We start from the raw sequence: 12,069 nt of genomic DNA, 5'->3' as shown, positions 1-12,069 counted from the left end.
TAACGTGGACCCAACATGGGAATACCTGCTCCAGCATCTGAATGTCCAAATAGTAGTGGTGGCTCTCCCACTCAATCTTAACAAGAAATTCGGTGGCTTTACAAGGGATAACGTTCTCCGTCATTACCATGATGGCATCCCCAATACCTCAGCTGCTCATGTTCTCCCCCCTGTATTCCTGCCTCACTCACCCTCTGAGCTCCCTTAGACCCCAACCAAATAGTCCTTTTTACATATTGCAGCCCCAGCCTGTGAGGAAAAGTCACAAAATCAAAACTTTAGCCTCTCAAGTCAAATCACTTTGAGGTGCAGGAGTTTGGACAACCTGGTCTAACGGTCTCTTCTGGTGCATGGGAAAGTGTGTTGGTTTTGGCCGGGATAGAGTTAAGTTGTTTGTGTGGTGCTTGGTTGCCGGATGGGGTTGAACCACAACGGAAAGTTAGCCAAGATGGTCATGATGGCAAGTGAGCCTAGAGAGCAACAACTCGAAATAAAAAAGAGATCAAGGAAAACTTGTGATCTTCTGAAAGCATGTAGAAAGTCAAAGGCTGTCAGTTTGGGATCCACAAGCCCATATGTGAAACTCAAACCTTTTAGTTCAAGCCCTCCAAAACCTCAGCAGTGTGTCACAGGAGAAGCACAGTCCAATCCAGCGCTACTGTTGAGGAGGATGGTATTATGGTTGCCCTCACAGCTGGGAGGTGCTGGATGCAACACAAAACCTGGGGCTGCAGATGCTGGCTTTGTCTTCCAGCACTCTCCTCTCACACTTCCAAAGGCACAATGTGCCCAGCTCCAGTTCCTGTAATTCTCCCCCTTTCCTGTGACCACAAAACATGTTTATTATCTTGACAAGAGGAAATACAATGTCATGATGTTGCTCCTGGATTATCTCTTGTGCTGGTTCCACTGCCCAGACTCACCACCTATAAAAAGAAGCCATCCTTCTTGGGCAGACACAAAAATAGGTCTTTCAGCAGAGATGCCACAGAAAGGCAGAAGTTAACCCAATGGTTAACTGGGTTAAATGGGTGGGTACAGCTACGCAGGTTGGTGAAGGATGGATCTGAAGGGCTCCCCTGGCACCCAGTGCTGGAGCAACCCTACGTCAAGCCTCATCCCAAAGGGAACTGCTCAGGGTGGAAACGCGGTGAGGTCTCCATGCCACCCACACTGACAGCAGTGCACATCCCCGATGGCACAGCCCCAGGCAAAACTATGGCATGACATACTCTCCTTCTCGTGCACACAAGCCATTCACCTGTTAGCAAAAGAAAACGTGTTTCCTTGCAGTGCCAGCAAAGGGTCCCCCCATCACCCCATTTTAACTGGTATCAGAGGTCTAGTAATTCCTGTCCTGCTTGAGAAAGGGCCCTCCCACTCTTGACAGCAAATGTCTTTGGAAAGAAACCCCATGAGATTCAATGCCTTTCTGCAGCCTCAGGTTCTGAGCTGCAGGATCTCATGAGTACCTCAGCTTCATTTTCTTTCCTTAAATGAAATTACCGTCTCTCTACACAGAGGAAAAACAAAAGATGCTGTAAATGCAGGACAACAGCTCAACAACCAGGAGCCAGCTCAAAACCAGCCAGCTACAAAAACCCTTCGTTGCGTTTAACAGATTTTGGGGCTATGACTAGTGCATTTTGATCAAAAACGCTGGGTCTGTGGATTACACAGGGGCTTAGCTTGAAAAGATAGCGAGTGACCAACAAGTATTTGCCGTAAAATAAATCAAAGCTTCCCAAAATGCTACTGCTGTAGAGGCCACTGTGCAGTGGTGACGGAGGACTATGTGCCGTGGGGCACCAGGGACTCACCCAGCCCCACGGGGCCACGTGCCGAGGGCTCCGCTCGAGCCATAGCAAGTCTCTGCACAAGGGTGAGTTCCTTTGTGTGAGTAAAACCTCCTCCTCCTGAATGGCCTGCTGTTTTTCATACATCCTTCAGGTGCATCCTGTCAGATATTTCTAAATGCTGAGTGCTCAAAGAGATGCTGATGGTATGCATTTGGCCGCCTGCCCACAGGATACCAGGCTAAAGGCAAAGACGACCTTTATCTGGAGGTCTTAGATAAAGTTAAAAAGTTAGTTAAAAATCCCTTTGTGTCTTCTGCCTTTGAAAGCATAGTGTAAAATTGCACGTTTAGTGTCAGTAACGAGCCAAAAGAGCAGAAATGCTAAATAAAAATATGCACACCATCGAAGAAGAAGGGAAAGGTTGGTTGAAGGCAGAGGCTTGAGGCTTGTCAATCCATCAACTTTTCACAACCAGGAAGGCTTGGATCTTCTGCAAAAATACAATAAATAGCCGATGAGCAGAGGAAGGACTTGATGTCGTTAGGAAACCTGAGGTGGGAGTCTCTTACTACCGTCTGACACACACTGACCTCTCCTTCCCCTGCAGCCCTGTGGGAAACATGTACCTAAAAATAAGGCTCAGAGATGGCTGCATATGGCACTGGACATGTGGGGTGGGCACAGAAGTAGGATGTCTTAGGCAGGATATCCTGATAAAACAGCCACTGCACTTTGGGATAAATCTTTAACCTCCGGAGAGGGACGGGGCACAATGCCAGCCTCCCTTCTGCAAATCTGGGAACGTTTTGAAAACACACAAGAGTTGTTCTTTCTTGCAGGGATCAGGGGCAACTGCTGAAAAAAAAAAAAAAGGTGCACAAGAAGAAAAGCTGGAATGATAAACAGCTCTTGTACCTTCCAAATCACTTTGCTCTCAGCTGAGATGAAGTAACTGTGATGCCCCACGCTTCTATTTGCCAGTAGGCCACGTGTACATGATGGGTAAGCAAGTGATAATGAGGCAGCCCATAAATATGTCTGTAAAGGCTGGTGTATGAACTGGTCTTGCCTTTGCCTTCATGAGGATGTTGACCAACAGACTTAAGTAACTGCATCTCCACTGGTGACGGGACACTCCAGGTCAAGGATCCTCTTCATCCTCTACGCTACTGTCGTGAAGCACCACTTCATGGCAGGGGAGCACGCTCAGGTCCCCGTGGTCACCATCACTGCCAGCACAGAAGAACCTTGTCCATTGCACAGCCAGCAGAGCCACTGGGCTCAGCTGCCGGGGGGAAAGATGCCCGCTTAATCCCATACCCTGAGCTGGCAACTTATTCTGCAATTAAAGGTTATAATAGCTTCCTTCTTTCATTTCTCTCCCACAGTTACATTTCTGTAAATTTTGCGGGGTCATAGGACCAATTACAGAAAATGGATGAATAGAGGAAGAACAGTTCTATTTATACATTACCTACAGCAAGGAAGGAAAAGGCACCAACACCCAGATTATCTTCGCAAACCCTGGGCGTTAGGTGTGACACTGTGCATCACATAAAACCCTTCAGCTGGAAATGAGGCAGCTCACAATAAGTTACACTACAATATCTGCCTGCCAGTTTTCAGCAATTCAGAAAGAAGTCATGCTTAGCAGGCAGTAAAAGAACTAAGAGTTATAGATATATATATATATACGGGAAAGGAATTAAAGGAGGCAAAAAGAAAAAAGAAACTAGGAATGATGCACTTTAAGTTTTTTTTTAAACAACAGTATTTTGGGAAAATCTCCACCTTAAACCATCATATTATTTCAGAAATAAAGTCTAAACCCTTAGCTTCAGCCTATAGCCTTGATAGTCTGAGGCTAACCAAATTTCCAAGAAAATGAAGGAAAATTACCACTTTCCAGTAACTTGCACTGGCACCGTTCTCAGTTTTCCTTCAGCGAGCACTTATTGGAAGATACTCGCTTCTGTATTTTATAGTGTTTAAGGAAGCAAATGGCAAGTGACTGGGGATAGAAGCAGAAGCAGCTCAACCCGAGGACACTGTCACCTAAACCCAACTTCTGTGCAAAGGGGAGGAAAAAAAAAATAAAATCCGTGTCCGAGCTCCCTGTCGCCCGGCAGTTGGATGAAACGACGTCATTGCCTTCCCAATTATTTTTTTTTTTTTTTTTTATAATGTCATTTGCTTCGCAGAGTTTTGCGCGGTGATGAGAAACAAAATACAGGATTTCCTGTTCCGCAGCCACTGTACTGGGCTGCAGATGCCGGCAGGATTCCAGCGCTCCGAAAACATGTGGAAGTTTAACGAGGAGGCGCTGGGATTGCTGCAAAAACCCGTAGGAAATAAAAGCAGAAAGCTCGCTCCTCCCGCTCTCTAGCATGGATGTCACCCCCCTGAAGGATGGGAGCCACAGGAAGGTAAGCTTGATTTCTGCTGTGTCTTTTCTTCGGTAGGTTGAAGCTATTGCAGTTTTGAGCAACTTTATCACTTTTTTTTTTGGTTTGCCTTCTTCAAGAGATCTTATCAGACAGAAGCCAGTACGACACCCCCAGCAGCTTCTGGCTGTGCCTACGTATTTCTGTCTCGCTTGTCTCTGAGGGGTGGGTGAGCAGAGCTCGGCGCATCCGAGCGGGCTGCTGTGCGCAGCAGTACATGGGGAAAGCCTTGTTTTACCCAAAAATACTTCAATTTATTTATTCTTTTTTTTTTGTTACTGACAGAAGCTGCCATAACCCACCAGCTCTGTTTGCGCATTTCCTATTAGTGCCTAGATTAAACAAACAACATTATTGCTTAAAACACAAGTGCCAGAGAGCTTCCACTACTTCAAACCCAGAGCTATTTTCAAGCCAAAAGTGAATTTTTTATATATTTATATATTTATTTTTTTTAAGATTGCTTTTCCCTCCAGCATCCCAGGCTTGAGCGGGGTTGAAGGGAGGCAGCTCTGGAGCAGGGGAACCAGGGCTTGTCCCGGCTGCCCCTGGAGCACAACTTTAGCCTGGTTTAATCCAACCAGCCCATGGAAAAGATGAGGACAAGCCTGCCAGCGAGTCTGGGAGTAGTAAATGCAATACCGCAGCGATGTGGGGCTGGGTGGGGCGCAGGGTGATTCAGAGTAGCCGGGCTATTTCCAATAATGACAGCCACATACGCCTCCAGGAGCACAGACTGCTAACATGTTCAGAAAAAAAAAAAAAAGAAAACAGGGGTGGTTTAACCTCCTAATTAATTGCAAAGTTACTTGATGTTTAATGAATTGCAGCGCTGCACCCACCACCAGTGGTCTCGCCCCTCTGGCAGCAACACCAGGCTCCCTTCTGTAATTTCGGCACGCAGCTGGGTAAAACTCAGCTTTATCACTTAAAAAAAAGCCCACCTTGCTCACACCTATGTATAAATCCATGAAATAGGGAAACAATCAAGGAATGGTAGGGAGTATTTCCTACAAGCTTTATAAAGTGGCTGAACAAAACCCCCGCCAAAGCCTACGGGAGCATTTCTGCCCCAACATCAATACCACTGACACCTAAACACAAGGGGACCTGGGGGACTTTGGGGCAAGGCGCAGGCAGGAGAGAAAGGGAAAACTGAAAAACAATAACAAATTAAAAAATCCACCCTCTCAGGAAGCATTGCAGTGAACAAACTGTGGCCTGAGCTGGGGCTGGCAGCGTCTCAGCAGGGAGCTCCCTGCTCCTTTCCTGCCAGGTGCCCTGACAAGCGCCATCACCTAAAAACTGAGTGTTAGGTACCAGGAGTGACACCCAGGTCCCTCAGTGAGAAACAGGCACTCCCAGGGAAAGCTAAAAAAAAAAAGAACAGCAAGGAGGCTCCCCACGGTCACGTCTGCAGGGACAAGGTTTAGGATTCGGGCTGAGACACACAGTAGGGAGGAGATGGCAGGATAAGGATGCTGGGGTAACTCTATAACCCTTTTCACAAGCCCAGATCAGCAAGTGTCATCTCTGTCACTGGAAGGCTGGGGAATAGCTGCATTGCCCATGCTCCCTGGCGGTTTTCCCTCCCTGCTTTCCACAGGGGTGTGAAGACAAGGTGTCCTACCACCACTTTTCCAGGGTTAGACAGATACAGTGCAAAGGACACTGGCCGAGAGCAGGACCAGCATCAAGCACAAGCCCCTCATGGGTTTTCAGGCAGGTGAGGAACACGTGGGGGTTCTACAGGGACCAAAGGGGTTGTTGGTTCCCTGCTGTCCTCATGGGGAGGTGAGAGATGTCCCCACTCCCCTGCCTTGTCCCGGCTCGATGGAGAAATCGGAAGCCACTGACCCAGGGCTGCTGGCTCAAGGAGAGTCAGCAGCCAAAATATGTACCAGCCTCACAGCCCGGGCTCCACTTCAGCCTCACTCTTTTGTGGCCAAAACCCTGAAGAAATCAGCAAACGGGAGAAAAGAGTTTGGCAAGGGCTCAGTTCAGAAACCAGGGCATAAAGCCCTGCACGGGCACAGAAATGTGGGCAAACACACCCACCCTTCCTGTATTGGAGGCTGCTGGATATATATTTTATATAAATATATATATAACATTCCTCCTAAAACTGGAAATGTGATGACAACTTCTGAAGAGCTGCCTAGGTGAGGAGGAGCAGGGTAGAGGAGCCTTCATCCCGCACCTCAAAGCGATACCAGGCTCTGCGCAGAAGCCTGGTCCCCACCGTAAGCGATTGCCTTTTAGAAACCCATCCTTGCAGGAAACAGCACTTCTGGCTGCTTCTTAATTAAATGCTGCTGTCAAGAGGCTCGGTGGCCACGGCAAGAGGTGCTCAGGGCTCTGCCAGATCAGGCTCTGCTCTCCCAAACGAGAAGCACAGGCTCCCCATCACCTCACAGGCAGCTACAGGCTCCGTTTCCAAGGGGGAAATCACTCTTCTTTTGTTGCAAACGATGCTCCAGGCCCTTGGTTTGTAACTGAATCACTTCTTCCTGAAAAAAACAGACCGTTTCCCTGTGAGTTCTGCTCACAGGTGGCAAAATCCATCACCTCTCCGGTGAGCTGCGTGAGTACCTGTGAACTCCCTGTGACCCACTGATACCCTCAGTGCCAGCTGGCCGAGGCGAAATGGGTAAATGGATGAAAAGAGTTTCTGCTCTAACTAAAAGGCAGATGTATTTATCTTCCTTCATGTCCTGAACCGTTGCTGGAGGATAATTGCTGTTGCTACAACACGATGCCTGCACAATGTGCCATGAGTGCTGGAATTGAGTTAGCAGGACCGGCAGAGCAACTGGCGTGTGTTCGGCCAGCTATTAGCTTATAAATCCAGCCTTAAATCTGGAGCCAGAGCTCTGATAGATCTGTCTGCACCTCTCCCTCCGGCCTCTGCTCGGGTCGGCTGCCTGCCAGCACCATCGTTTGCTGATGCTAATTATTGCCCTCGCTGCCGATTCACATCAGCCCACTGCACAGATCCAAAAGGACTGTGTCTAGACCCATTTAAAGTCCCTATTTATTTACAATCCGACTGAAATTGCTTGTAGACATATCAGAGAGTGCTAATTTGATGGGGGTTTGACAGACAACTATATGCAATAAAAGTGGTCTTGAAAAAAAACTCAAGAAGCTCTCTGGCTTATAAAGAGATTATATAATAATCTGGCAATAAAGCTGGCAATACAGAGCTCAGCTGCAATGTCACTGTAGTTGAGGCATCACCTTAGGGGGTGGCAGGGTCCAAAGTTCTGCAGAGCACATCTGAAAGGAGCTGGAGTGGAAGATGCCCGGGATCACTGCCTGTAAGTGGGGTCTGGCTCTGCACCCTCCCCAACACACACACACATCCCACCTTGGACACACACCTGCACACACACACTCTGCAGACACCTACACACAACTTATTCTTCTGTACTGAAGCACATTTACTCCATGTAGGGAAATACTGGAAAGTTTTTGGCTTTACATCATCTGTTTTTACTCCTGACAGAATCCCTCCGCATACTTTTGTTACCCCATGAGCAAAGACACTCAGCTGAGATGGAGACCAACGTGTCCTCCGGGAACTGTACCCACCCCCAGATGTCCTTCCAGTCCACTCTGTACGCAGCCACCTACACCATCATATTCATCCCCGGCCTCCTGGCAAACAGCGCTGCCCTGTGGGTCCTGTGCCGCTTCATCAGCAAGAAGAGCAAAGCCATCATCTTCATGATCAACCTGGCTGTGGCCGACCTGGCTCACGTCCTCTCGCTGCCCTTACGGATGTATTACTACATAAACCACACCTGGCCATTTGGAAACTTTCTTTGCCAGGTGTGCTTCTACCTGAAGTATCTCAACATGTACGCCAGCATCTGCTTCCTCACCTGCATCAGCATCCAGCGGTACCTCTTCCTCCTCCATCCCTTCAAAGCCAAGGACTGGAAGCGGCGGTACGACGCGGCCATCAGCGCTGCTGTCTGGCTCTTTGTGGGGGCAGCCTGCTTCCCCCTGCTCGTGGTGAGGAGCCCAGCCTTGTCCAAGAGCACAAACACGTGCTTCTCAGACCTGGGGGTGAAGCAGCTGAGCCCAGGAGCCTCCATCGCCATGGTGACGGTGGCCGAGCTGTTTGGGTTTGGCATCCCCTTCGGCATCATTGCCTGCTGCACTTGGAAGATGTGGCAGTCCCTGCGGGATTGTCCAACCCAGCTGCAAAACACCAGCGAGAAGCAGAAGGCCTTGCGCATGGTCTTGATGTGCGCGGCCGTCTTCTTCATCTGCTTCACCCCCTACCACATCAACTTCCCTTTCTTCATGATGGTGATAGAGAACATCATCCAGGACTGCACCTTTCACTGGATCACGCTCCGCTTCCACCCCATCTCCCTCTGCCTGGCGAGCCTCAACTGCTGCCTGGATCCTGTCCTCTACTACTTCATGACCTCCGAGTTCCAGGACCAGCTCCTGCGCCACAGCTGTGCCGCCCTGCGGGCTCGGTTCACCCGCCGCGGGAGCAACCTCTCCGTCACCGAAACCGGCCACGATATTCGCATGAAGAGGAGAAATCTTCCACGCTTTAAGTTTTGGTCCCTTCCTAAGTTCTTTGGCCGAATAAACAGCATGGAAATCCCCCCGATGCCGCCCGACGAGCTCCTGCTGGAGTCCATCTCTTGAAACATAAGCCATTTCTCTCCGTATAGGTGCTTCTCAAAGCTTGAGTGAAGATTGCGTTAGGTCTCCAAACACACCTTGAATTACCTTTGTGTGCAACAGATGCCAGAATCTGACCTAGAAGGACATTTTCATGAAAAAAAAAACAAACAACCAAGGTTTGCTGGTAGCGTTGTTGCTGCTGGGGACTGTTTGTCTTATCATGATGGACAACATCATATTGTTAAAATACCCAAAACAGCTGTCCCTGATGCCAGTATTTCTCCTGTGCTGAACTGCAACCAGGTTCGGGTCCCTCTCATTCCCATTGCTTCAGTGCTTGTACGTATTTGTCACTTTTGAAAATCCTCCTGAATCCTGTGTTGTGAGCAGGCAGCTCAGCCTCAGCACAGCTCAGGGAGGTATCACCAGTTTCAGCCCCAACTGCAGGTACCTGCAGACCATGACAACTGCAGCATCCACCACGCTTGCGTGAGGCTTTATATCAGGACAGTTAATTCTCTCCATGTACAATGAACCTCTTTCCATTGCAAAAAAAAAATAAATAATATAAATCCTCTAGACCTAATCTAGCCTAATCTGGACTGCAAGAGTACCTTTATCAAGCTTATATCAAGCAAAGAGTATTAATCTATAGCCACATCAGTGTTAAAGGGAGTTCTCAAACAGATCATGCACCCAGAGCTGAGCAAGGGAGGGCACCTGGCTCCCGGGAGCTGCGGGATGCTCAGCTGATGATGGGGGGAACGAATACTTGGAAGACAGACTGTGACTGGATATACCACGAGCAAAAAGGATGAAGGATGAGGGACATCTCCCAGGGCATGTTTGCTCGCAGAGAGCTGGGATGAGTGGGAGAAGGGAGGGTAGTAGCTGGCATTGCTGTGTCTTGTGCTGTTTTTCAGAGTCTTGTGTTATTTGGCGTTCTGCTAAAGCCTGTGGTCGTAGATTAAGATGTTACCCAAGCCTCTCAGTTTTGCTTTAAAAATCAGAAAAGGTCCCAGCCCTCACTGGGTACCGAGAAAAGTTTACAAAAGTGACCCGAGCGCATCCTTAAGGCTTCAGACTTGGGAGGAAATAAAATAATCTCGACATGTATTTTAGCATCATGGGTATTATTTTAAGTGCTTGTAAATAGTCGCAATATGCACCACATCTGCTCTCAGAGCAATGGTACAATTTACAGGGGGGGTACCCCAGTTTGGGGCTCAGAGAGGCCCCGTGGCCACTACAGTCCCTCGCACAACAGCCAGCACTAGGGCTAAGGGGTTTCCTTCCTGTGGGTTACAGCATCTATGACTGCGACGCCGAAAAACCCTGCCAAAAAGTAAACGTAGGCAGAGGAGGTTTGATAGAAAACAGCTTTGCTGATGTTTGGATGTACATTTCCAACCCGTGCAGCATTTCTGGGAAGAGACGGTGGTGGTTTACCCTGCACTTGTCCAAGGCTGGTCACAGAATGATGAGGGGAGATGCAGACAACCCAGAGGAATTTGCTTTGGTACTTACAGAGTGCCAGGGACCGGCAGAAAACACCCAGACGGGCAGAAAACACACTGCCCTGCAGCTCGCTCTGTCCTAAATCTCCTCTCACAAAAATAAAAAATAATAAATAAGAATAACAAAAGGACATGTGTTCCTTATTTGCTTGGGGAAGGAGGGGGGAGAAAAGAGTTTTCAGGGCTGAAAAAAAAGCTACTTCAGATGGCACAAATCCAGCAGCGTGCGCAGGAAAAACAGGAAACCCAAGCAAAACCTCATCGATGCCGTGGCTGGCAAATCCCAGCTCCGGGCAGCTGCCACAGAGAGGACAAGTGACACCACCAGCACCTTAACTGGGAAGGTGGTTTTAACCTGTGAGTGTCTTTTGGGAACAGCACAACCCCGAGGAGCTGGGGTGGACATGTAGGCAGCCCTCAATAACCACAGCTAGATATTTATAAGTCCTGCTGACCGACCGCAAAGCCCAGACTGCAGCTCCGACCTTACCGGCAGCTCCAGGTTTCCCAGTAGCTCCAGTTACTTCTGGGACTTTGTCAGGTTGTTTTCAGATTGCACAGCTCTTCTGAAGTTTCTGCAATGCAGCTTTCCCCTTCCAAAAAGGAAAACAGGAAAGAGAAAGCAAAGCAGAAACTCTTGCTAATCTGTCACTTGGAAACACAAGAGCAATCCTGACTCGGGCTGCCTGCACCACGGGCTGCATGGGAAATATAGCAGAAAAAGTCCCTTTTTGGGTTAGATCTGCTGAATAGCAAGGATTTTGCTGGGTTTTACACAAACCAAACCCTGAGGAAACATCCTTTTCCAGTGCAGACCAGCGCTTTCCACCCTTCAGAGGCCACAAGCCGCTTGCCAGCCCTCCTGTTTTATCACAGTCCACCAGGTTCCATCACCACCACAAACTCCCTGGCTGGGCACCGGGACTCAAACCATGGGGATCTGGGGTCAACAGAGAGCTCTGACACCTGGATGCTGCATGGAGAAGGGGGGACAGACAGACAGGGATGCTGCTGGTCCCCAGTACAGAGATATAAGAGCTGAGGGGGCTGTGGGGGGCAGCAGGTCAGAGCAGGCTGGGGGACACCTGGCTCTACAGCGTCCCTAGGAAGATTTAGGTAAAAAGCTGCAAAGTTGAGGATTTGCTTTGCCAAGGTGTGAGCTAATGTCTTACAAGGGAAAAGCTCAAGGTGGAAGAGAAGGGAGAGCAAGGGACTGGGAGCTGACGTGTGGGGAAGGAGAGGGTGGGGTGAATTAAGAGCTTTTCAGGATTTCTCTCACACAGCCATTACCTGTGGGCATTAAACCTTTTATTCACACAGTAATAACCCTCATGCTGTGCTTTAGCCTCATTCATTTTCAGGCAAAGGAAATTTCCAGGTAATTCCAGACCCTGCATCAGCAGGATGCTCTGGGATCAGATGCCAGGCATCCTCAGCCTGCCCAAGAGCTCAGACCCATCAGCTGCTGGTGAGGATTTTTGGCTGTGGTGGTCTCCTGCCCAGCAAGACATACCGTCAGGAGGGCTCCAGAAACACCCTCATGGGAAGGGCGAGGGGCTGCAATTAATTATTCTATAGGGCTTAATTCTCTACAACTGGCTTTGACTACAACTGCTGGGTTGCTTCTATATACATGAGTCCATCCCTATGCACATA

General features: G+C 48.9%; 1 protein-coding gene across 1 annotated transcript; it reads left to right on the top strand.

The window, feature by feature from the left end:
* The first annotated feature begins 7,757 nt into the window (after positions 1-7,757).
* On the top strand, positions 7,758-9,049 carry LOC106895534 (putative P2Y purinoceptor 10). Its single transcript, XM_014954974.1, has one exon. The coding sequence runs from the start codon at positions 7,802-7,804 to the stop codon at positions 8,915-8,917; it is 1,116 nt and encodes a 371-aa protein (XP_014810460.1). The 5' UTR covers positions 7,758-7,801; the 3' UTR covers positions 8,918-9,049.
* Positions 9,050-12,069: the final 3,020 nt, after the last annotated feature.

Source organism: Calidris pugnax, unplaced genomic scaffold (genome assembly GCF_001431845.1).
Source record: "Calidris pugnax isolate Ruff unplaced genomic scaffold, ASM143184v1 scaffold38, whole genome shotgun sequence".
Classification (NCBI taxonomy): Eukaryota; Metazoa; Chordata; class Aves; order Charadriiformes; family Scolopacidae; genus Calidris; species Calidris pugnax.
The sequence above is the reverse complement of the archived record's forward strand: the minus strand, read 5'-3'. Positions and strand labels throughout refer to the sequence as shown.

Coding starts and splice junctions, on each gene's coding strand:
- LOC106895534 (XM_014954974.1), top strand. CDS start 7,802: ATGGAGACCAACGTGTCCTCCGGGAACTGTACCCACCCCCAGATGTCC.